Source organism: Cervus canadensis, chromosome 4, assembly GCF_019320065.1.
Source record: "Cervus canadensis isolate Bull #8, Minnesota chromosome 4, ASM1932006v1, whole genome shotgun sequence".
Taxonomy (NCBI): Eukaryota; Metazoa; Chordata; class Mammalia; order Artiodactyla; family Cervidae; genus Cervus; species Cervus canadensis.
The window spans coordinates 92,586,394-92,611,774 of record NC_057389.1 but is presented as its reverse complement, the minus strand read 5'-3'; the positions used below and the strand labels follow the sequence as shown (position 1 = coordinate 92,611,774).

Here is a 25,381-nt window from a genome sequence, read left to right as displayed (position 1 = left end):
AATCAAATTGACATGCTGAGAGTTTACAAAGTACAGATTGGATATATAATGGGTCACTGTGATTCTAACAGGGTTGTGAAAGGAATATTATTTGCTCTTTATAATTGAGCAGGTATTCCTGTGTCTTCTAAGGAGGTCTGATTTGTCTATAATACAGATGCACATTGCACACAAAGGGGAGGAGGTAGTGGCCCAAATGGGCAAAGAGAGAATCCTATGTTTACATTTTTTCTCACCCTGCCTTAAAATAAGTTTATTTCATCACAATCATAATAAGAAACCATAAAGGCCAGTCCAGCCATACAGTGTTGGCCCCCGTTGGGGGAATGTCCACGGGGGCTCATCCCAATGAGTCTGGGCCCAGGTGAGTGCCCAGGCACCCCTAGATGATAGCAACTCTATCAATATGCTGTTGTTCAGTTGCTAAGTCGTGTCAGACTCTCTGCGACCCCACAGACTGCAGCATACCATGCACCAGGCTTCCCTGTTCACCATCTCCAGGAGCTTGCTCAAACTCTTGTCCATTGAGTCAGTGGTGCTATCCAACCATCTCATCCTCTGTGGCCTCCTTCTCCTCCTGCCTTCAGTCTTTCCCAGCATCAGGGTCTTTTCCAGTGAGTCAGCTCTTCAAATCAGGTGGCCAAAGTATTGGAGCTTCGGCTTCAGTATCAGTCCTTCCAAAAAATATTCAGGGTTGATTTCCTTTAGGATTGACCGGTTTGACCTCTTTGCTGTTCATGGGACTCTCAAGAGTCTTCTCCAGCACCACAATTCAAAAGCATCAGTTCTTCATCACTCAGCCTTCTTTATGGTCCAACTTTCACATCAAAACAAGTATACCTCTAAGTTAGTCTGAGTTAGGGAAGAGACTCCATTTCTCTGGCTTCCTAGGTCCAAGTAGGGGAAATTTCAGCTGAAGTGACAGTTCTGATTCTTTTCTGCACATAAAACACCCACACACTTTATTTGACTAGTGGATTTGGAAGAAGGAGCTGCGTTTGAATGGTTCATGCCCTTTCTCTCTGGCTTTTGGAGTCAGCTGGACCCCAGAGAGAGGGTGTTGCCCTAAAGGTCCAGGAGAGAGTGACAGAACATGAAATCTGGTGCAATGGATCAGGGAACCTGCAACCTCTATTGGACTGAGGTGCAGAGTCCACCCTGAGTCCAGCTTTTTTCCTGATTGCAGACTAGAAAACTTTCTTTGATCTATCTTTCCCAAGATACTATGTTGACATAGTCCAGATCTTGTTTTTACCCCAGGCTGTTCCCTTCTGGGATAGTCTAGGGAACAGTCAACAAGTGTGTAGACAGTGTTCATACCTAACGCCGACCCGGTGTTCCAAGGTCCATGCTTTCATGACCCCAGTCATACTCCTTTCTGGGTCTGGCCTTGGGGTCTGTAACAAGGCTATTATTCTAAGAAAAACATGATGAAAAAAATGTTTTTATCATTGTTGATATATCATCAACACAGTTTCTTGATATATGCTGTTTTTCCAGGTGCTATTTCTATGAAATTTCTCAAGGCTGTGACAGTACATTATTAGAAATTCCCACTTCAAGAGGGTATTTTGGTCAGGTTGGGACCATGTAGCTGATATCCAGAGGAGCCTTGTGGTTGACTAGCTGTGCCATGCCTGAGTAGGTTGGGCACATTAAGGGGTGAAATGTCAGAAAACCCATCAAGTTGCATAATGAAGCCACGTGTTCCAGTCCTGCCTTTATGGGCCATGAAGCTGATGTTTTCGTTGCTAGTTCCTGTGACTGGTCTCGACCTCAGAAGCGAAACGAAGAGATGCCAATGATTGTTTTCTGTCCAAAGTCGCAATAATAGAATGCCAACTGAAAATTGTCGCTTGCCCTCTGATTCTATAAGAATGAAGTCACTAGTGGGAATTCCCCAGTGGTCTAGTGGTTAGGACTTGGTGCTTTTAGTGTGGGAGCCCAGGTTTGATCCCTGGTTGAGGAAGATCCCACAAACTGCATTGTGTCGCTAAAAAAAAAAAAAAAAAAAAGAATAAAGTCACTAGCCACTGCAGTGACTTCAACACACCCTGGAAGGAGTTCAGGATAGAAATCAGGAATGAGGCACTCTGTGCACAGAGAAAAACTGGCAGAACAGGTCTTCCAAGGGTTAGATATTTCAGGAGATTTTCTGAGTCTAATTTCTTGCATCTTCTCATATTTAGAAAAGCACTAAAATTATTAAAAGAGACATCTGCTCCTTGAGACTAACAGAAACCTTCTACCAACATGTGGCTGGATTGCACCTATCCCCCTTCACTAAAATCATGTATCTACTCACTTCCTCCCCTATTTGAGAGCAATTCCTCAGAGCTGTCTGAGAGACTGTCTCCTGAGCTTTAGTCCTCATTTGGTCCCAAATAAAAATTAAATCACAACTCTTACATTGTGCTTTTCTTTTTTTAGTCAACAAGACAACATTTTAGAAGATGATAAGCCAAACCTCTTACAGTGATTCCCTGTGGGGTCTAGGATTAGAAATAGACTCACTTTCTGTAATGTTAATATTATTTACAAGGGACTTCCCTGGCAGTCCAGTGGTTAAGACTGTAACAGTTAAGACTTCCCTGCAGGGTCCACAGGTTCAATCCCTGGTCTGGGAGCTAAGGTCCCACATCCCATGGGGTGGCAAAAAAAAAAAAGAAAAAAAAAAATATATATATATATTTACAACATCAGGAGAATTTCTTTTTAACCAAAAATTATATGTTTTCAAGGCTTGTATGTGTATGTGTGTGCTCAGTCTCTCGGGTGTCCATGACTCTTTGCAATCCTATGGACTACAGCCTGCCAGGCTCCTCTGTCCATGGAATTTTCCAGGCAAGAATGTTGGAGCAGGTTGCCATTTCCTACTCTAGTGGAGCTTCCTGACCCAGGGATTGAACCCGAGTCTCTTGTGTCTCCTGCACTGATAGTTCCCTGTGCCAACTGGGAAACCCTGTCTTCAAGGCTTTTTTTTTTTTTAATATTTACTTATGTACTTGGCTGCTCTTGGTCTTAGTTCTGGCATGCAGGATCTTTAGTTGTGGCACGTGAAATCTAGTACTCTGACCAGGAATCGAACCCAAGTCCCCTGCATTTGGAAACATGGAGTCTTAGCCACTAGACAACCAGGGAAGTCCCACGAGGCTTATTTTATACTTTATTTTTTAATCAAAATATAGTTGATTTACAGTGTTGTGTTAATTCCCACTCAAATATTCTATGTTTAAACACAAATAACCATCCATAGGTGAATGGATAACAAATTACTGCCTCTAGTCATATGATGGACTACTACTCAGGAAGATATTTTTTGTTTGTCTGTTTGTTTTCTTTTCTTTTCTTTTTTCTTTTTGTTAGGAAGAAATGTTTTTTACTTATTTTTTTCTGTTTGTTTGGTTTTTAGGGGACAATTTGTTGGTTCATGTTTGGAGTTTTGGTGGGGTTTTTTTTTGTTTGTTTGTTTGTTTTTGCCATATTGCACTGCTTCCTGGATCTTATCGAAGCTGGGCCCCCTGCAGTGGAAGCGAGGATTCCTAATCACCTGATCACCCAGGAATTACTTTGAACAAATTTTTGATCCTTGAAACAATCTTGATAAATCTCAAAATTTTTATGCTGGGTAAAAGGAACAAGACCTCTCCTCCCAAATACACACACACACACAAACACACCATATGATTCTATTTCCACAAAATTCTTAGAAAAGCAAAATAATTTCTAGTGACAGAAAGGAGATCAATGGTTGCCTAGAGCCTGTGCTCTGCAACAAGAGGAGCCAACCCAATGAGAAGCCCAGGCACCACAACTAGAAAGTACCTCCTGCTAGCCACAGCTAGAGAATGCCTGCATGCAGCACAAGACCCAGCACATGTGCATGCCAAGACCCAGCACAGCCAAAAATAAATGAATAAATAAAGTTTTAAAAACAAATAAATAAAAGACAGTTGTTGGAGGATATAGGGAATGAAAAGTGACCACTGAAATGAGAAGGCTGAAGTGACCACTGAAATGAGACTGAAAAACAAGGCAAGCAGCTTCATATAGTCAATGGATCGATTTATTAGAGGGTGACTTGCTCATGGGCTTCCCAGGTTGTGCTGCCAGTGCAAGAGACATAAGAGATGCAGGTTCAATCCCTGGGTTGGGAAGATCCCCTGGAAGAGGGCAGGGCAACCCACTCCAGTATTTATGCCTGGAAAAATCCCATGGACAGAGGAGCCTGGAAGGTTCTGGTTCATAAGGTCTCAAAGAGTCAGACATGACTGAAGCAACTTAACACACTCACAACTTGCTCACAGGGTGGGATCAGGTGTATGACAATTGAGAAGCATTCATGACCTCACTCTCACCCCTGAGGGACCTTTGGACAATGTTTAGTTAACCTAGGGTCTGGGGGAAGGTGCTGGGAAACAGAATGTACATTGCTAAGTCAAGATTTATAAATGAGTAACTAGTCTCATGGGCACTGGGAATACATCAGCAGTGAAAGTTTTCATCGCTGTTTGGGGACTATCAGAGCACAGAGGCCAACCAATCCTAACGACTGTTAAACAATATCTCTTAACTACAAGGCCCTTGATGACAGAGAAGAGGTTTACTGTACAGTACACTTCTGCATGGGGTCAGCAGAAGGACAGGAGGAATTATAAGGGCCCAAGATGGCGTCAGTTATGCTAACAGCCATCCTACCAATGTCTCCACATCTGTCACCTTACTATACATGATTCAACAAGCTCCGGGTACATTTTGTTTTATTTTATTTGTATTTTTTAGTGGGGGTGTGAAGTAAAAAAGAGTAGCTTTATTGCTTTGCCAGGCAAAGGGGGCCACAGAGGGCTAATGCCCTTAAAACTGTGTGTCCTGATGTGGAAGGGGCAGTGAGGCATTGTTATAGTAATACTTCAAAGAGGAAGGCATGATCAGCTCATGGACATTCTTCTGATTGGTTGGTGGTGAGGTAGCTAGGAGTCAACATCATCAACTTTCTGGTTCCAACCATTCTGGGGTCTCTGTGCTTATGGAGAGCACACAGCTACTTTCTCCCACCTGGTGGGGGTTTTGTTACAGTAAGTCCCCTATAGGAACCTTCAAGCTGAGAACTTTTGCAGATACAAACATAATCTGGTTCCGGCCAGAAACCAGAACCTGTGCCATCAACATCATGCGTTAACGAAACTGCAGCTGCACTCCATCTCCTATTGCTGACGGTCCTTCAGCTCTACCATTTTCTACCTCCTCTCCCTCCTCCAGCCAGTAACTCTTCTTGCCTGTTCACTAGATGCCAGCTCCTGTTTGCCAGCCATTGTACTGTACTACTGAATTTTCAATAAATTTTCTTAAGTTGAAGAAAGTAGGGAAAACCACTAGACCATTCAGGTACGACCTCAATCAAATCGCTTACGATTATATAGTGGAAGTGACAAATAGATTCAAGGGATTAGATCTGATAGAGTGCCTCCATTCATAGAACTATGGATGGAGGTTTGTGACATTGTACAGGAGGCCGTGATCAAGACCATCCACAAGAGAAAGAAATGCAAAAAGGCAAAATGGTTGTCTGAGGAGGCCTTACAAATAGCTGAGAAAAGAAGAGAATCAAAGGAGAAAAGGAAAGATGTACTCATTTGAATGCAGAGGTCCAAAGAATAGCAAAGAGAGATAAGCCTTCCTCAGTGAACAATACAAAGAAATAGAGGAAAACAATAGAATGGAAAAGACTAGAGGTCTCCTCCAAAAAATAAGAGATACCAAGGGAACATACCATGCAAAGATGGGCACAATAAGGAACAGAAATGGTATGGACCTAACAGAAGCAGAAGATATTAAGAAGAGGTGGCAAGAATACACAGAAGAACTATACAAAAAAGATCTTCAAGACCCAGATAACCACGATGGTGTAACCACTCACCTAGAGCCAGACATCCGGAATGCAAAGTCAAGTGGGCCTTAGGAAGCATCACTATGAACAAAGCTAGTGGAGGAGATGGAATTCCAGTTGAGCTATTTCAAATCCTAAAAGATGATGCTTTGAAAGTGCTGCATTCAATATGCCAAGAAATTTGGAAAACTCAGCAGTGGCCACAGAACTGGAAAAGGTCAGTTTTCATTCCAATCACAAAGAAGGGCAACGCCAAAGAATGTTCAAACTACAGCACAATTGCACTCATCTCACATGCTAGCAAAGTAATGCTCAAAATTCTCCAAGCGAGGCTTCAATAGTACATAAACCATGAACTTCCAGATGTTCAAGCTGGATTTAGAAAAGGCACAGGAACCAGAGATCAAATTGTCAACATCTGTTGGATCATAGAAAAAGCAAAAGAATTCCAGAAAAACATCTATTTCTGCTTTATTGATTATGCCAAAGTCTTTGACTGTGTAGATCACAGCAAACTGTGGAAAATTCTTAAAGAGATGGAAATACCAGACCACCTCACCTGCCTCCTGAGAAATCTGTCTGCAGGTCAAGAAGCAACAGTTAGAACCAGACGTGGAACAACGGACTGGTTGCAAATTGGGAAAGGAGTACCTCAAGGCTGTATATTGTCACCCGGCTTATTTAACTTATATGCAGAGTACATCATGAGAAACACTGGGCTGGAGGAAGCACAAGCTGGAATCAAGATTGCCAGGAGAAATATCAATAACCTCAGATATGCAGATGACACCATTCTTATGGCAGAAAGTGAAGAGAAACTGAAGAGCCTCTTGATGAAAGTGAAAGAGGAGAGTGAAAAAGTTGGCTTAAAGCTCAACATTCAGAAAGCTAAGATCATGGCATACGGTCCCATCACTTCACGGCAAATAGATGGTGAAACAATGGAAACAGTGACAGACTTTATTTTCTTGGGCTCCAAAATCACTGCAGAAGGTGACCGCAGTTATGCAATTAAAAGACACTTGTTCCTTGGAAGAAAAGCTATGACCAAACTAGACAGCATATAAATAGCAGAGACATTACTTTGACAACAAAGGTCCATTTAATCAAGGCTATGGTTTTTCCAGTGGTCATGGATGGATGTGAGAGTTGCACTATAAAGAAAGCTGAGCGCCGAAAAATTGATGCTTTTGAACTGTGGTGTTGGAGAAGATTCTTGAGAGTCCCTTGGACTGCAAGGAGATCCAACCAGTCCATCCTAAAGGAGATCAGTCCTGAATATTCATTCAAAGGACTGATGTTGAAGCTGAAACTCCAATACTTTGGCTACCTGATGTGAAGAACTGACTCATTGCAAAATACTCTGAGGCTGGGAAAGATTGAAGGCAGGAGGAGAAGGGGACGACAGAGGTTGAGATGGTTGGATGGCATCACTGACTTGAAGGACATGAATTTGAGCAAGCTCCGGGAGATGGTGAAGGACAGGGAAGCCTGGTGTGTTGCAGCCCATGGGGTCGCAAAGAGTTGGACATGACTGAGTGACTGAACTGAAATGAACTGGACTTTCAAGGTACCGTATTATAAGATTTAAAATGTTTTCCATATTTTTTGTGTTTGTTTTTCTGCATTATTTGTGTGAAAATTGTTATAAACCTGTTACAATATAGTACCATACAGCAATTGTGTTATTTGAATACCTAGGTTAACAAATAGAACTTATGAACACACTCTTAGAACAAAACTCATTCATATGTAGGGACTTACAGTATCTAAAAAACAGCTCAAAGACAATGTTATTGCTTGAGGGGAGAACCAGGACTCCTGCCCCAAGGCTTCACTATGGTCCAGGTACTTATATATTTTTGGTTGTGCTGGGTCTTGGCTGCTGCTTTCTCTAGCTGTGATGATGGGGGGCTACTCTTTGTCGCGGAGCATGGGCTTCTCATTGTCATGGCTTCTCTTGCTCTGGAGCACAGGCTCTAGGCATGCAGGCCTCAGTAGTTGCAGGACGCAGGCTCAGTAGTTGTGATGTAGTTGCTCCATGGCAAGAGGATCCTCCCGGACCAGGGATCGAACCTATGATGCCTGCATTGGAAGGTGGATTATTATCCACTGTGCCACCCAGGAAGTCCCAGAAACATTTTAAAACAGAGGACAGCCTTAAGTCCCCAATTCCTTATCTAGGAAAAGGCACTGGTTGTGATGGGGAGGATCTCAAGTGAGGAGGAGCTGTCTGATGTCCTACAACTCCACCAACCTTCAGAGCTAAACTCAAGGAAGGGACCACTAAGATAGAATGAGCCTCCACCAGGTGATCCTGGGAAAAACACACCTCTAACTAGTGGTGTGCTGCAGCCAGTTCATGCCAGCGTAGCGGAGCTGATTGCTAAACTTTCATGAATTTCTTGAGCCAAGTTGTTAAACTGTTGGTAGCTTGAAACCAGCCATGGCAGAGAGTCTTACACCACAAAAATCTGCACATGCTACAAGCGCGGGGCGGAGGAATCAGAACTCCCCAACCCCCCGCCCCCACCACCACCTGCTAACCCCAGCCATTAAACATTTCTGGGTACACCACTGCCTCTAACTCCATATCTGTTGCTCCATTCCCACTGGAAAGGCAGGAAAGGAGCTGTTCCAGGCTGAATATCAGTAGGAAATGGCAACATACTCCAGTACTCTTGCCTGGGAAATCCCTCGAACAGAGGAGCCTGGCAGGCTCCAGTCCATGGGGTTGCAGAGTCAGATATGACTTAGTGATTAAACAACACTCCATCTCCAGGGCGACCAGCAGAGGCCAGGGCTTCTGTCGATCTCTCCATCATACCCCCTCTCCCAACAGTATATACCAGATCTCCAAACACCCTCTACCAAGGTGACAGATCGCTTGGTCATTTCCCTTCCTGAGATGTTCCCAGGGCCCATGCCCCAGCCTGGATCAACCTGTTCCCCTAGATGCCTTGGGCAGGAACTGCTAGATTTGGACCCAGTGTGGGACAAGTAGACCCTAACTATGGCCACATCAGGGGAGCAGTCATACCCTGGTCTTCATGTGGTCAGATGGGAAGGACTGCCCCAGTGGGAAAAGAATGAAACATCTGGGTCCTTTCTGATAGGTGAACTTGGAAAAAAGAACCAAGGGTACCCAGCTCAGCCCCCTTTCCTGTCTCCTGGCTCTGCCCACCACAAAGCAGGCATGCTGAACTGGCAGGCAGGTGGTGAGCCTGCAAAGCCATACACACCCAGCTCCAGTCAGAAGTAACACTCATGGATAAACAACACGGTCCTAGGGACTTCACTTGGTCCAGTGGTTAGGACTCCATGCTTCCACTGCTGGGGGCACAGGTTTGATCCCTGGTCGGGGAACTAAGATCTCAGAAGCTGTGAGGTGTGGCCAGAAAAGACAAAAAAAAAAAGACTCAACAAGGTCCTATTGCATAGCACAGGGAACTATATTCAATGTGTACTAAGCTGCTTCAGTCCTATCTGATTCTGTGACCCTATGGACTGCCGCCCACCAGGCTCCTCTGTCCATGGGATTCTCCAGGCAAGAATACTGGAGTGAAAAAAAAAAGAATACTGGAGTGGGTTGCCATGCCCTCCTCCACAGGGTCTTCCCAACCCAGGGATCGAACCAGCATCTCTTATGTCTCCTGCATTGGCAGGTAGATTCTTTACCACTGAGCCATCTGGGAAGTCCATTATATTCAATATTCTGGGATAAACCATAGTGGGAAAACATATAAAAAAGAATGTACAGGGATTCCCCTGGTGGTCCAGTGGTTAAGACACCCTGCTTCTGAGAGAGTTAAAGCTTAGGGCCCTTTAAAGAGGCGAACACTCTCGCTGATACTTTCCTTAAGCCTTGTGCAACATTGTATCTTGCCTGAGAACTGGCCTTGCTTTAGGTCTGGAACTAAGGACTGCACAATGTCTTACTCATGGAAATGCTCTTTGTAGACTCCAGGAATAATTATAATTGTAACAAATCTTGCCTGGGAACCTGCTTCTCAAGACTTGTAGCCCTGATGACACAGCAATAGTATATCTCCACCGGAGACATTGGCCAGGACCATCCCCCCGGCTAATCTTGTGCCAAAGTTATCACAGGATGTATGCCTTGGGAAAGGGTATGGTGAAACTTTTACAAACCTTGAGGTATTACTTTTACTTATTTTCACTAGCTGGCAGAAGAGTATATAATGCCCTGCCCAAACTAGCAAGCCAGGTATTCTCCTGCCCCTTTCTGATGTCTATGTCAGAAGCTTCTTCTGCCACTTTCACTTCAAATAAAAATCTACACAAAGCTCTGAGTGACTGAGACTGTCTTTGGTCTGGAGTTAAATCTTATCCTTTAGGGACCACAAACCCAGCAACACCATTCACTATAAGCTTCTTTCACTTCCACCGCAGGGGGCACAGGTTTGATCCCTGGTTGGGAAACTAAGATGACACATGCCATGTTGAAGAAAAAAAAAAGGATATGCATACATATATGTATAACTGAGTCATGAGTCACTTTGCTGTATGGCAGAAATGAACACAACATGTAAATCAACTCTACTTCAAAAAAAAAAACACCTCATTTCAAGGGTAGGCATTTAGGATCGCTATCTGTCTGCCACCTGCATCTTTCAAGTGGTTCAGACTCAAAAGGCAGGAAAATGAGTTGCTACTTACTGAACCCCTAAAACCAAAGCCACCTGTGAGGCCCTTCCAACGTCTCCCCATCATGTCTGATTTCACTTTCTATTGTTCACCCCTTGTTCCCTCTGCCACTCGGATCTTCTTTCCATCCTCAGAAAATGCCAAGTTCATTATTTCCATCTTAGGTCTTTGCTTTTTCTGTCTTTCCTAGCGCTCCCCAGGGCTGGTTCCATATTGCCTCCCAGGTTTCCCCTCAGAGAAGCCCACCCTGCCTACCCAACCAAACACATATGCGTCCATCATGTGGCCCTAGTTTATTAGCTCAAAGTCTCTAAAACTATTCCATGCATGTGTTCACCTGTTGATCACCCTGCCTTCTTCCTTGTGTGTGTTTCATTCATTGCTGTGGTCCCAGTGCCTAGAATAGTCCCTGCAAAATAGCTTGAGACACATTTGTTGAATAAATAAACCAAACGCTTTTTTTAAAAAAATGATTATTTGTCTTTAATAGCAAAATCACACTATGGAAAATTGGGAAAATCCAGAACACAAAACACAGAAAGGACAGCTTCAAATCTTTACTAACATTTTGATCATCAAAGCGTGAGTTGTATCTGCCCTCCTTTCCGTGTCTCCTGTGTGCATGTAGGTCTGTCAGTGGTGTGTCTGCGTGTCAATGACATGTTAGTGTGCCGGTGTGCATGCACAGATAGCCCTTCCAGGCTTCCTAAGGGGTCTCGGCCCCTCAGGTCTCCCTAACTCCTAATCTGCCCTTCCGCACCGTCCTGTTCCTGAGAACAGCTCTTCATGGAGGGCCTTTGTTGGGCCTGGGGGTGGTAAACATTAAGGCTCTGCAAGGTAACCATGAGGTAGCTGTGGTTTTCTTCATTTCCAGATGTGAGGATAGGGCCTCCGAGAGGCTGGCTCATGTCACAGAGGCCATACAGCTGGTGAACCATGATTCCGATGACCTGAAGATGCCAAGGCCTGGGTTCTCTCTACCCGTGGTCTTCAGGTCGCTCCAACCTGATTACTTGCCTACTGGCAAGGTGCTGCCCAGAGGGTCTGGATCTCATTAATGAAAGTTAAGAAGGGGGTCCCCGGGTCGGGGGTTGGGGGTGCAGTCACATCCACCAGTCCATGGACTCTTTGGGCAAAGCCCTGACAATGACCACACAGTGGGGTAGCCCCTTAGACAGGATTCTTTCTGCCTCCTGACCCTCCCAGCCCAGCCCCTGCAGCTCAAGGACCCTGAGCTTGGGCATGGTGAGGCAGGAGGCTAGGATCTCCTGCGGGGAAGGCATTTCCGGGGTAACAAGCGGTCCCAGCAGGCACAGACTCTCCAGGGTGGGCATGCCCTCCAGGACAGACAGGCCAGGGGCCGAGAGGCCCCGTACAGTCAGCCGGATCTTCCGCACGTCTCGGAGGTGGCGGCTGATGGCCAGGAGGGTGCTGTCGGCCGAGAGGGTACAGCCCAGCACCTCCAGCCTCTGCAGGTAGTTCAGCTCCTGCAGGCCCATATCCAGCCCGGTCTCGGTCACACGGTAAGTGCCGCCCAGCACCAGCGAGCGCAGGGCGCGAAAGCGCGTGAGGCCCTGCAGGTGCTCGTCGCGGAAGGCAGGGACGCGGTCCAGCACGATGCGCTCGAGCAGGGGCAGCACCGTGGGGTCCTGCTCTTTATGGAGCCAGGCCATGGAGATCTCACAGCTGTGCAGCTCCAGGGTCCGCAGGGTGCAGGGCAGGCTGGCGATGGGCACCATGCTCAGGTTGGCCACGTGCAGGCAGAGGCGCTGGAGGTTGGGGCACTTCTGACCCAGGGCCCTCATCAGGGCAGGGGACAGCTGGGGAGCCTGGGAGCCTGAGAACAGGTAGCCGCCCATCCGCAGGGAATGGAGCCTGGATGCCATGTAGCGGCGGAGAAGGTGCCACATGACTTTGGGCCGCATCTGCAAGAGCCAGAGGTGGGAGGGTGTCTGGACCAGAGACATGGGGCATCTTCCAGGGACCCCACCCGCCTGGAGACAGACAAGCCCCAGCTGGGGTTCTGAGGCTCCCTGGGAATTCTGTCCTTCCCTCCCCAGCCTCACTCAACCAGATGCCTTTCCAGGAGTAACAGGATGGTTTAACCCCACCACTTTGACCTTTAAGTTTGAACAAAAGCAATGGTGGATATCATCATAACATATCTGTCTTTACCAGGACAGTGAGTCTCATTACTTTCTGGAATAAGTAAGAAAGTGAAACAACAACAACAAAAAGCCTGTTTCTAAAGCTTTCAAGTCCTTGCACAATGAAAACCATTGTGACCTGTATATATACCCTAGGAAAATGTTACTGCTGTCTAATTTATGAAATAATACTATTGATTCCAGGTTTAATAAAACTTTATATCTTTTTAAGATTTTTTTTAAAAAGTGAATCCACCCAGCAATATTTTTATCTCTTTTTCTTTTTTTTGGCCATCCCATGTGGTATGTGGGATCTTAGTTCACCAACCAGGGATCAAACCCTCGCCTCCTGCAGTAAAAGTCTGGAGTCTTAACTACTGAATCACCAAGGAAGTGCCTATCCCATTCTTAATGACCACCTCCTCATAGAAATGAGCAACACAAAATAAAAACTGAAAATGGTTAAAACTGCCCAGGGTAAATTAGATCTAGGTTTAAAAAAAAAAAATCATAGCTTAGTAATAGTGAAAGCTGCAAAATTTAACCCTGGGAAGTTAGACTTGTAGAAAACAAACAAACTATAACTAGTATTTCATGTATTTTATTGTATGTACAGTTTATCTTTAAAAAAAAAAAAAAGCAGAAAAAAGAAATTGCATACCGTAGAATTTGTTGACTTTTTTGGTAAATATGAATTTTTTATTAGCAAAATCTATGACCAGGCAAGATGATAGTCTGCTGTCTCTCAGCTACTCCTTTTCTATTGGGTTCCTGGTATTCCTAATCCTTTTATTCCTAAATTCATGTTTTTCACACTTTCATTGAAATATAGTTGATTTACAGTGTGTTATAGTGCATTAGCTTTGGTGCAGAGAGAAGTGATTCAGTGATTGCTATTTTGGTGTACAGCAATATATATATATATACACACATGTATATATATAATATATACATAAAAGTGAAAGAGTTAATCACTCAGTCATGTCTGACTCTTTGTGACTCCATAGACTGTCACCCACCAGGCTCCTCTGTCCATGGAGTTCTCTAGGCAAGAATACTAGAGTGGGTAGTCATTCCCTTCTCCAGGAGACCTTTCTGACCAGGGATCAAACCCAGATCTTCTGAATTTCAGGCAGATTTTTTTTAATTTTATTTTATTTTATTTTTTTCAGGCAGATTCTTTATTATCTGAGCCACCAGGGAAGTCCATATGTATATATATATATATGTATATATATATATATATATATACATATGGCTGGATCTGTATATATTTTTTACATTCTATTCCATTTTAGATTACAAGATATTGCGTATTGCTCCCTGTGCTATACAGTAGGTCCTTGTTGGTTATCTATTTTCTATATAGTAGTATGTATATTTTAATCTCAAACTCCTAATTTATCCCTCCCCCCTGTTAACTACTCTTGATAGAGGAATCAAATCTTAATGATCAAATTTAGACCTGCAAATCTGGGCTGAGGAAAGGGACTCACTAGAAACACTGGCCACTAAAAGGTAACTCACAAGAGTGGAAGCCACTGTTGGCAAAATATCAAATGGCCACAAAGCCAGAAGTTGAGTCATTTTTACTTGTAAAAAGACAAAATGAGAAAATCCTTTAAGTTTCATGATATCAAACACTAGCCAGGATGTGAAGAAGCAGTTCTTGGGTCCTGCTGGTGGGACTTGGTCTGGCTACTTTGAAATGCAATCTGGTTTTTACTGAAATTTAAAATATGGACACCCACTGGCACCTGTTCTGTTTTTAAAAATACGGGACCATCTACTGCCTTTCTGGGAAAGAACAAGGTGACTTGGGTGACAGAAGCAGGGAGAGACCTTACTTTCCAATGTTTATAATTTTGTACATTTTCAATTCTGTGCATTTATCTTTGGCTCCTCCCCCACTTATGTTTTTTAAACAAATTCTTTAGTTGGTTTAAATGAACACACTGCCTAACCTAGTAATACCTGTTTTGTGGAATTTACCTTACAGAAATGTTGGTTTCTGACATCCTGGTTTTAACAGCAAAAATGTCCAGTGATAACAGCCATGTAGATAGCAACTAAGAACAAAGAGGATTCAAAGATTCAAACATGGGTAACTCCTCAAGACATGCAGGAAGGAGTGGTAAAAGGATACCTTCAAGGTTAAAGAAAAAAGAAACAATAGTATTTTTGTTGTTTAGCTGCTAAGTCGTGTCTGACTCTTTTGTTACCCCATGGACTGTAGCCGGACAGGCTCCTCAGTCCAAGGGATTCTCCAGGCAAGAATACTGGAGTGGGTTGCCATTTCCTTCTCCAAGGGATCTTCCTGACCCAGGGATTGAACTGGCGTCTCTTATGTCGCAGGCAGATTTTTTACCACTAGCCCCACCTGGGAAGACAATTATTTCAACCATAATGGTTAACTTGTATTGAGCAACTACTGTTTGCCAAACGCAGCGCTGAGTATTGAACTAGAAAGACCTTGCACAGCAGGTCTCCGTCCCCACCCCCACCCCCTCGCCTGAAAAAAACGCATTGGCCGAATCTTGCTGCAAGAATACAACTATGATTCAACACAGCCTGACCCCAAAGGCCAATCCTGCTCTTGTAACCACTGCCCTTTCTTTCCCTATAAAGCCCCAAGGGTCCAAAAGCATAGAAAATGCTATAGAAGGAAATTCCACATAATAGTGGTTATTCTGGGGAAGGGTAGAGATACCAGGGGATGACTGTCAAAGGCTCTTAGCTTCATTTGTGACAATATTTCAGTGTTTTTTTGGTTTTGTTTTGTCTTAATTTAGATATAATTAACATATAACACTATATTAGTTTCAGGCATACAATGTAATGATTCAGTGTTTGTATGTATTATGACATGATCATCACAATAAGTCTAGTTAATAACCATCACCATACATAGTTATACCACTTCCACATTTTTGTAAGAATTATTCATGATGTGTGAGTTTTAAAAATTAAACCTCAAAAAGAGAAATGTAAAACAAATGTCATAGTTAATCTCTATTATGTGTACTAAAGTGTTTTACAAATGGACTCATCTGCAACTGATTTTGAAGCACACTTAAAAAATAAAATAGGAAAACAAAATAAATAAAAATTTAAAAAATAAAATAAAAGTTTGATGAAAAGAGGGATGGATGAAGAGATGATAAAACAAACATATTAAGTATTAGTGGTGGACAACTCTGTGTTCTCGGTACTGTTGTTTTAACTATTATATGTTTGAAAGTTTTCATAATAAAATAGTCTAGTGGCTTGGAGGTAAACAATCCGCCTGTTAATGCACTGGGTCGAGAAGATCCCCTGGAGAAGGAAATGGCAACCCACTCTAGTATCCTTGCCTGGGAAAATCCCATGGACAGAGGAGCCTGGCGGGCTACAGTCCATGGGGTTGCAAAAAGTTGGACATGAATGAGTGACCAACACCAACCTAACACCAACAGGTGATTCATATGCACAATAAAGTTTGAGACATGGTCTTACAAAGCTGTTTGTGATAGTAGAAAGTTGGAGATAATCTAACCATCTGTCAACAGGAAAATAGAGAAACAAACTGTGGTATATTCATTTAACAGCAATTAAAAGGAATGAATTAGACTTACAAGTACTAATTAGAATAAATCTCAAAAGTGATGTGTGAATAAAGTTGTTTATGGGTGGATATATTAATATAAGTAAAATAACATTTAATTATCTAAAAAGTAGAATAGTTTTATCTCAATTTTAGAAACACATTAATAATACTGTATATTGCTTATAAGCACACACATAGGCAGTAAATAAAAACATGAAGGGATACAAACCCACTTTATAGTCCCAGTTATCTCTGAGGAGGGTTTCAAAAGTGCAAGAAACATATGTGCAAATGTTGTATGCACATGTTTGTATTGAAACATTTCTATGTGTATTTCACAAGTTCTGCAGTGAATAACGCCAAAGGTTTAAAAAGATTAAATCTAGGTGGTGAGTACATACTTTCAGATATTATCCTCTATACATTTCTATATCTATTTGAAATAGTTCATAATAAAAAGAAAAATGCAAAGGGCCAACTTATTGGAAAAGACCTGATGCTGGGAAAGATTGAAGGCAAAAGGAGAAGGGGGCAGCAGAGGATGAGATGGTTAGAGAGCATCACTAACTCAAAGGACATGAATTTGAGCAGACTCCGGGAGACAGTGAAGGACAGGGGAGCCTGGTGTGCTGCAGCCCATAGGGTCGCAAAGAGTCGGGCAACTTAGCGACTGAACAACAACAAAGAAAAATAAAGAAAGCCCAAGTGGGAGAAAGTTGAAATGATTTGGTTGACTACTCAGGAGATTAATTCTAGAACTAAGTTGACTATAGAAAATTTCTCCATGAAAACTCATCAATAAGCTCTTTTCCTGCAAGACCTTGGTTATACCCATTCTGGAGATGGGGAAGCTGAGGCCTGGAGGTCACTGCAGAGCAAGTAAGGGACGCGGGCGGGACGCACCCGGGAGAGCCTCGCTCGAAACACAGGGTTGGAGGCGTGGTCCTCGAAGTCTGACCAACCCGACCTCGGCCCAGGACTGCCCGGCCAGACCCGCATACCGTGTAGAGCGTCAGGTCGACGTGTCGCCACAGCCACCGGTCGTCCACCAGCTTCTTCCAGTGGTGACAGACCCTGGGGGAGGGGACCCGCCGTTAGAACGACCCCGGCTCCTCGAGGACCAGATGTGCATCTCCTGGTGAGCCCCCCGCCTGGCCCTTCCCTCCCGCAAGGGGCGGCCGCACCTGGAGATTCGGATCCGATCCCGGACCGGGAGGTAAGAGAAGATCTCCAGCAGGACCGAGTCGGGCAAGTCGGCAAAAGTCGCCATGATCCCGTTGACACGCACTTCCGCTTCCGTCTAAAGGAACTCGGGGACTCGCCCTGTGGGAGCCCTAAGAAGCGGGGGGAAGAGAGGGTGCGTACAGGGAGGTGGTCGCAGCTTCCGGTAGCTGGCGGAGTTTCGGCTTTCCTCTTGAGGGGATGTGGCTGGACCTGGGAGCCAGACCAGCACGGTATCAGAACTCTGCACAGAGGATTGGGACGGGGACTTGAACCAAGCCCGGGAGGCGTGGCTAAGGCAATGACGAAGTCCAGGGCGAGGTTAAGGATGGGAACAAGACTCGGGGGCGTGGCCGGAGAGGAGGGCCAAACTCAAAAGGCGCTGCTCGGGCGACTTTGAGGCCTGGGGCGGGGTTAAGGGCGGGAACGAGACTGGGGGCGTGGCTGGAGATTAGGACCGAGCCCCTAATGCGTGAGTGGGCGAGGCCGAGCCCTAAACTGCGGGATTGAGTGCGGGACCAAAAGCGGAGCTCTTGGCAGAGAGGGAAGTCCCCTTTTTTTTTTTTTAATTTAATAATGCTTTTTTGTGCATGAGAATACATTTGTAGAAGTGGAATAGCTTGTTAAAAGACACTGAATTTTTTACTTTTTCTGATGGCGCCAAATTGTTCTCCACAGAGCCTGAATTGACACTTCCTCCACATATATAACACTCATTTTTAAAGTTGCCAAGTCATAAGGGTAGTGAAATTTATTCAAACACTCCTGTATTGATGAGTATTCAGGTTGCTTCCAGGTAAGCTAAACAATACTGAAGTTAAACATTCTCTTATATACATATATTAGTTCATTTCAGTTCAGTGGCTCAGTAGTGTCTGATTCTTTGCGACCCCCATGGACTGCAGCTCGCCAGGCTTCCCTGTTCATCACCAACTCCCGGACTTTGCGCAAACTCATGTCCATTGAGTTGGTGATGCCATCTAACCATCCCATCCTCTGTCGTCCCCTTCTCCTCCTGCCTTCAATCTTTCCTAGCATCAGGGTCTTTTCCAATGAGTCAGTTCTTTGCATCAGGTGGCCAAAGTATATATATATACATATATAACATATACTAAGATCCCACAAGCTGTACAGCATGGCAAGACAAAATCCCCAAAAAACAAACAAAAAACCGTGTATTGCCATTATAGGCTCTTGAAAGTGTGATTTGGCAAAAGCTATTCAAAATTAAACTTCACATGTCCTTTGACACATCAATCCAATTCCTGGTTTGATTTATCAAATAGAAGTAAACTGTATTTCTAATAGAAACATAGAAAGTATATATTACATATATATGTGTGTGTATATATATATATACATATATATATATATATATAAAAAAATAGCTTTTGCTAAATCACACTCCCAAGAGCCTATAATGGTAATACATGGTTTTTATTTATTTGTTGGGGGCTTTGTTGTTTTGCCATGCTGTGTAGCTTGTGGGATCTTAGTTCCCTAAGCAGGGACTGAAGCCAGACCACTGCAGCAAAAGTGCTGAGTCCTAACCAGTGGACCACCAGGGAATTCCCTGGCAAAATATGTTTTTAATACACGCACACACAGAAGAAATTGTGTATGAAATGCAAAACTGGGACTTCCCTGGTCGTCTAATGGTTGACGTGGTGGTCCACTGGACTCTGGTAGTCCAGGGGTTTCTGGTTTCCTCGTCTTAACAGGTGACTACCACAGTGTTTTACTTTTTATGTATGTATTTATGGATAAGTGAAAGCAATATAGGTTTTTTAAGCTTTGTTCAGATATAGTTGATAGATAGTTACAGAAATTTAACACCTACATCTAAGAGTTTGCTTTTTTAATTTTCTTTTGGCCAGCTGTACAGTGCATGTGGGATCTTAATTCCCCCACCAGGGATCCTGCAAATGTCATGTTGCTTGCTAGGGCCTCAAGCCCAGATTTTTCTGATGCCAGAGTGTGGGCCTCTATCTCAGTGCTCTCTGGCTGTGATTCTCTCTAGAAAGCCCATGGCATCATGAACGGTCAATGCCTCTGTCAGTTACACAGGTTTCCTAGGAACCATCTCCTCCCCATCAAGCAAACAGGAGTGGAAGGATGGGCACCCCCACATAGAAGCTCTTTCCTCTGGGTCAGAAATTTAGGTAATAAGGGGCAGAAGGGCCCTGCCCAGCTTGAGCCTTGAGTTGTGACTCAGAACTCTCCTTCCTAGGAAGCACCTAGCTCCTCCCAGTAGCAGATGACAGCAGATCCTTTTGAGGCCCAGATGGGAACATGGGGCTGTCCTGACCCCCAGTGGGCAGGTACTGAGTCTCTTCATGAGAAGTTCTGAATGACATTTATCAGGAAATAGAGAGAAGTCTCTAATGTGAGTCTGGAGAAGGAAATGGCAACCCATTCCAGTACTCTTCCCTGGAAAATCCAATGGACGGAGGAGCCTGGTAGGCTGCAGTCCATGCGGTCGCTAAGAGTCAGACTCGACTGAGCGACTTCACTTTCACATTTCACTTTCATGCATTGGAGAAGGAAATGGCAACCCACTCCAGTGTTCTTGCCTGGAGAATCCCAGAGACGGGGGAGCCTGGTGGGCTGCCATCTATGGGGTCGCACAGAGTCGGACACGACTGAAGCGACTTAGCAGCAGCAGCAGCAGCAGCTCTAACGTGAATTGTCCTGTCTCCTGAGGCCTTTCCCCTTCCCACCCAGCTCTGGAGGAGAGAGTCCTTGCAGCAGAGGCAGCCTAGTCCTGGGACTTCCCATGGCCCATTCCCTCCACTTCCTCAGGATGCCTTAGCCCAGTTGGGACTGGCAGGCCCCCAGTAGATCCCCAAGTTCCCAACAATCCCAGGCTTTATTTCCCTCCCCTTGCAGCAGCACTCTTCACCTCTTTTCAATCTCCCCCAGCCCATAAGCTCAGCAACACAATCTTGTGTTTTAGTTATCTTTTTTATAATTAAAAAAATTTTTTCTTTTTAATTTGTGGGGTTTCTTTTGAGGAGAGGGAGTTCTTTCTTTCTTTTTTTTTCTGTGTTGCATGCCTCTCAGGATCTTAGTTCTGCAGCCAAGGACAGAACCCAGGCCTTAGGCAGTGAGAGAGTAGAGTCCTAACCACTGGACCACCAGGGAATTGCCTAGCTACCTTTGAATCAAACATAAAAAATGAGTGAGAACTTTTTTTTTTTTAAATAACACTTACTTCCCTGGTGGTCCAATAGTTAAGACTTCGTGCTTCCACTGCATTGGGCATGGGTTCAATCCCTGGTCAGGATGCTAAGATCGAATATGCTGTGTGGTATGGCAAAAAAAAAAAAAACACCAAAATTTCTTCTGGGACTTCCCTGGAGGTCTAGTGGTTAAGAATCTGCCTTGCAATGCAGGGGACCGGGGTTCAGTCCCTGGTCGGGGAACAAAGATCCCACATACGGCAACTAGGATCCCATGCAGCCAAAGCAATCAATAAATATTTTTTAAAAATTTATTTTCCCCTCCAACTAATAAAAAATAAAAAAATAAAAATAAAATAAAAATTTATTTTCCGCTTCATTACAAGAGTAACATATGTTCATTGTCGATAACTGGGAAAACACCAAAAGCACTAAAAAGAGGAATATGGACTCAGCAATTCTGCTGTCTAGTGGTCAACACCATCAACACCTGGTGTGACCTAGTTTTTCTATGTGAATGCAAAGCTGTGCTCTTTCTAAACTTCCCCAGGCACATCAGTCCCTTCAAGCTTACCCCTTACCTTCCATCTCCCTTCTTGCCCCCCCTATTCTTCTGGATAAGAAAAAAAGAATCAGAGAGGGCAAGTACTGAGATCATGTGTGTGCATGTGTGCATGCTAAGCCGCTTCAGTCATGTCTGACTCTTTGCAATTCCATGGACTGTAGCCCACCAGGCTCCTCTGTCTATGGGATTCTCCAAGCAAGAATACTGGAGTGGGTTGCTATTTCCTTCTCCAGGGGATCTTCCCGACCCAGGCAGGTGTATTCTTTACCACTAACGCCATCTGGGAAGGCTGTTGAGACCATGCAGCTTAATATTAAGGAATGAGACTGAGGTTTTGATTCATCATCTGGATCTGTGTCTGCAATCTGAATAAACTTTCCATTAAGATTCCCTGCCCTCTGAAGCTCACTCAGTGGGACTCTGCAGAGGCTGGAGAAATAACAGATTTCTGCCCTGAGGCAGAAAAAAGAAAAAGTCCTGAGGCAGGAAGGCCCCTGAGTCTAGTGTTTGAGGTGGCACTTCTTGAGCCAGTTCCTTAAGTCAGAGCAGCCCCGACAGGGTCGCAGAGCATCCATCCTTTCCCCAGGAAGGTATCTCACATCTTCTGCCTAATCTCACATCCTATTTTGAGAAGGTGGATTGGGTGAATCAGAGGTTGCTGGCCCCTTTTCAGAGTGAATCCTTTTAGGCTCGTCAAACTAGGAGAATCCTGTCTGCTGAGAAGAAACAGTCCAATAGTGAGTTCTACAGGCAGGTTGTACTTAGGAAGGGGTGTTCCCTGTCCCACCAGCCCTGGGGAACCAGATCAGTCCAGGGGCTGCTCTTGGGGCTGAAAAGCAAGCTTGGGATTTGATACACAGTGCCCTCTGCAGGGCAGGAGCGACCTTCCTTGAAGACGAAGACCTGGGAGCTGTTGCACGTGTCCTGGTTTCCAGCTTCCTCATCAGTGCTGCATTCTGGTAAGTGCTGAACTCCATTCTGGAGTGCTGATAAGTGCTGGTACCCAGGCCAGAATCAGAAGACTCCTTACTTACTGATTGTAGTCAGCACCCCAGATGTCCCTGGGGGCAGGCGAGATAGCCAGAGGGGAGGGATGAGCAAAACGCTTCCGGGGTCCAGCCCTGAATGAAGGCGGGGGTGGGGGTGGGGCGGATAATACAACTGCAGGACTTGATCCAGGCTCCCCGTAGCCCTGAAGTTGCTGTTAGAGGCTTCGTTGGGCTCCGGAACAGGAGGTCAACCCTGTTCCCCCGGGATGTGCCTGGGCGTCCCCACCAGATGCTACACTACACGGTGTCTCGGCACAACGGAAGGGCCTTCAACCAAGGCCCTCCAAAAGGTTTGGCGCCGGTCCAAGACCTCTGACACTCCACTCCTCTCCCTAGCCGGGACCCTCACTTGGCCCAACGCTCCGTTCACAGGTGTCCTCCTGCTCAGGCTTAGGACCCCAAAACCGCTCGTAGGAACTGCAAGCCCACGTCGTACGCTGGGATGAGCACTCCGCTGTGTGTTGACAGCCACTGGGGGGCGGAGCTTCCGGCTGAGCACTTCCGCTTCCTGTTTTAGCGTAGGTTCTTAGCGGCGACTCTGGCCTGGTCTCAGCAGCAGTGCGAGGAGGTTGTGGCGTCTGCTTCTTCCAGGCTATTTGAGGTGAGGGGGCCAGGTAGAGGAGTCCGGAGTCGGGGAAAGGGGATGGGACCTGGCCTTCGAGGATCCGCCGGCCTGCGAGAGGCTCGGCTCGGTCTTCAGGCTATCTGAAGTGGGTCGGGGCCTGGGCGGGTTACTGGAGGGGAGGAGCACGGCTGCCCGGCGTCCGCGGTAGCCCTGGGGTCCGAAGTCCTGGGACACGGAACTTGGGGCCTGGGGAGACTCCGATCTGGGGGAGTGATGGGGACGGGGAGTAATGGGCACGTGAACGTTAAGTCTCTATAACCGGGGGTCTTGGTGCCTAGGGGACCCCTGAAGTCCCTATTCAGTTGCCTCCCGGTCCCCGCCTTGTGCTGCTCCAGCCAGGATGATCGAGGTTGTTTGCAACGACCGTCTGGGGAAGAAGGTGCGCGTTAAGTGCAAGTATCCACTAGCGACCAAGAGGCTGTGGCTTCCGGGGGATACTTGGCATGAGGCAGGCAACTCAGTCTTTGTTTTAGGGTGATTGTAGTTAAACCCGGGGGTTGGGGCGGGGATGGGGAGAGTCCCCTTTCCATTTTCCTTAACTCCTCTGCGTCCAGTACGGATGACACCATCGGGGACCTTAAGAAGCTGATCGCAGCCCAAACTGGCACCCGTTGGAACAAGATCGTACTGAAGAAGTGGTGAGTACAGGGGTAGAGCTAGGGGTTGGGCAGGAGCGGGCCAGAAGGGTTTGGCTGGGGGAGGGCTGCAGCCAGCCATTTGTTTAGGCAGAACTTTTTCAGCTGGTCTCCGGGGTGAAGAGTCTCCTTAGACATTTTTCTAAAAAGTTTTTATCCCACAGGTACACGATTTTTAAGGACCACGTGTCTCTGGGGGACTGTATCCTTTTTTGACTGCTTGAGGAAGGATCTACATACCCAGACTGGGTTCTCTATGTTTAATACTCGGGTCTGTATGAGATTATACACTATGCACATAAGCTATTTAACTCATAATGTGGCACATAGTAAGTATTTAGAGAGTGGGAGCCATCTAATTATTTTGTTGGGGGAGGAGGGTGGTTGGTGAAATATTTTGACTTCCAGGATGTCTGTTGTGCAGAAGGAACATGAACTTTTTACAAAGTTTGGATTCTTTCCAAATCAAAATGATCCATTCCCAAATGTGGCAGTTGTGAGAGATGGGGATGGGGATGGAGCCCACCGTAAGGATTCCTTAACACCTTCACTTCAGATGAAATCCACGATGGGATGAACCTGGAGCTTTATTACCAATAGAGCAGAATTCCTTCTTCCTGCCCTTCCCCCTCCTCCCACCCTCACTCCCCACACTAATATGGATGCTTGTTTTTGGAAACTCATGTTAATAAAAACTTAGAGGTTGCTTCGTTGTCATCTTTGAATGAGAGTTCTCTCTTAAGGGGAGGGTTGGTATCTGGTTGTCACTGTATTCTCAGTACCCACCCAGCTGCTCAATAATACTTCAAGATTGGATCAAGGAGGGAGCCAGTAGACTGGGAGCCTGAGTGGAGGACCTGAGCTCTGGGGCTAGCCATAGTCTCTGGGTCTCCTTGGTGGCTCAGACAGTAAAGAATCCGCCTGCAATGAGGGAGACCTGGGTTTGATCCCTGGATGGGGACGATCCCCTGGAGAAGAGAATGGCAATCCACTCCTGTATTCTTGCCTGGAGAATTCTATGAACAGAGGAGCCGGGCAGGCTACAGTCCATGGGGTCACAAAGAGTTGGACACAACTGAGGGACTAACACTTTCCTGAAGGTCAAGAGATCGTGGGATTATTGTCATCAATAGACCAAGGATCCTCTGGGCAGGGACCTTAGTAGAAATAATAGTTAGGAATACAGGTTTAGATTCAGACAGACAATGGGTGGAACCCCAGCCTTACCGGGAACTGTGACCCTGGGGAGTTACTTAATCTCCCTTAACCTTCATTTCTTTATCCAATCGAACTGATTGTGTTTACTTCATTGGTATGTTGTGAAGTAGAGATGAGATAAGCCTGATTAAGCAGCCACAGTTCTTGGCACCTGTGAAACGCCAGTGGACAGAGTAAAACAGTGTGACCTAGGCTATTCAGCCCTTCCTGATCCTCTGTTTCTTCCTCTAAAAAGGGGCACCATGATGACACCCACATCTCCATGAGATAATGAGATAATGCAGTTAAAACAGCAGGATGCCCGGTGCTATATCCATCTCTGGGCTTCTTCCTTCAGGTATGAGTAGACGGGACATCAAACACTCCATTTCTGTTCCCTTGGCCAAAGCTCCTGAGGTCACCCTTGACCTTGTCCTTACCCAGAGCCACATTCTGGAGCTGCTTTGAGAGTTTCACCTAGAACCTTGCTCCAACCCTTCTCCCCTCCCTGTGTATTGACCTGGTAGGTCCTTCTTCAGGACATAACCATGTTCAAGTCTAGTCCACTGCTCCTCCCCTTCCCCCAAGCCTTATGCTTTCTTTTTGCCATCAAGCTTCT

The 25,381-nt window shown here is 45.4% G+C and overlaps 2 protein-coding genes and 1 long non-coding RNA gene across 6 annotated transcripts; 2 read left to right on the top strand and 1 right to left on the bottom strand.

Moving 5' to 3' along the window:
- Nucleotides 1–11,011: 11,011 nt before the first annotated feature.
- Nucleotides 11,012–17,811, bottom strand: FBXL12 (F-box and leucine rich repeat protein 12). 3 transcript variants are annotated; one of them, XM_043466728.1, is made up of 4 exons: nt 17,473–17,538; nt 17,290–17,362; nt 14,695–14,771; nt 11,012–12,480 (listed from the first exon to the last, which is right to left on the bottom strand). In XM_043466728.1, exon 4 carries the CDS (start codon nt 12,478–12,480, stop codon nt 11,659–11,661), a length of 822 nt encoding a protein of 273 aa, XP_043322663.1. In that variant the 5' UTR covers nt 14,695–14,771; nt 17,290–17,362; nt 17,473–17,538; the 3' UTR covers nt 11,012–11,658. The 3 variants fall into 3 exon arrangements, with proteins under 3 accessions (XP_043322663.1, XP_043322661.1, XP_043322662.1); XM_043466726.1 differs by lacking the exon at nt 14,695–14,771 and having other exon boundaries at nt 17,473–17,811; XM_043466727.1 differs by lacking the exons at nt 14,695–14,771; nt 17,473–17,538 and having other exon boundaries at nt 17,192–17,315.
- On the top strand, nt 17,360–22,816 carry LOC122440455. Of its 2 annotated transcripts, XR_006269107.1 has the most exons (4): nt 17,606–17,742; nt 18,188–18,305; nt 22,129–22,215; nt 22,678–22,816. It is a non-coding gene; the product is annotated as an uncharacterized LOC122440455 (long non-coding RNA). The 2 variants fall into 2 exon arrangements; XR_006269108.1 differs by lacking the exons at nt 17,606–17,742; nt 18,188–18,305 and adding an exon at nt 17,360–17,504.
- UBL5 (ubiquitin like 5) lies at nt 22,817–24,271 on the top strand. The gene is made up of 5 exons (XM_043466729.1): nt 22,817–22,906; nt 23,209–23,326; nt 23,485–23,568; nt 23,730–23,767; nt 24,122–24,271. Exons 2-5 carry the CDS (start codon nt 23,271–23,273, stop codon nt 24,163–24,165), a joined length of 222 nt encoding a protein of 73 aa, XP_043322664.1. The 5' UTR covers nt 22,817–22,906; nt 23,209–23,270; the 3' UTR covers nt 24,166–24,271.
- Nucleotides 24,272–25,381: the final 1,110 nt, after the last annotated feature.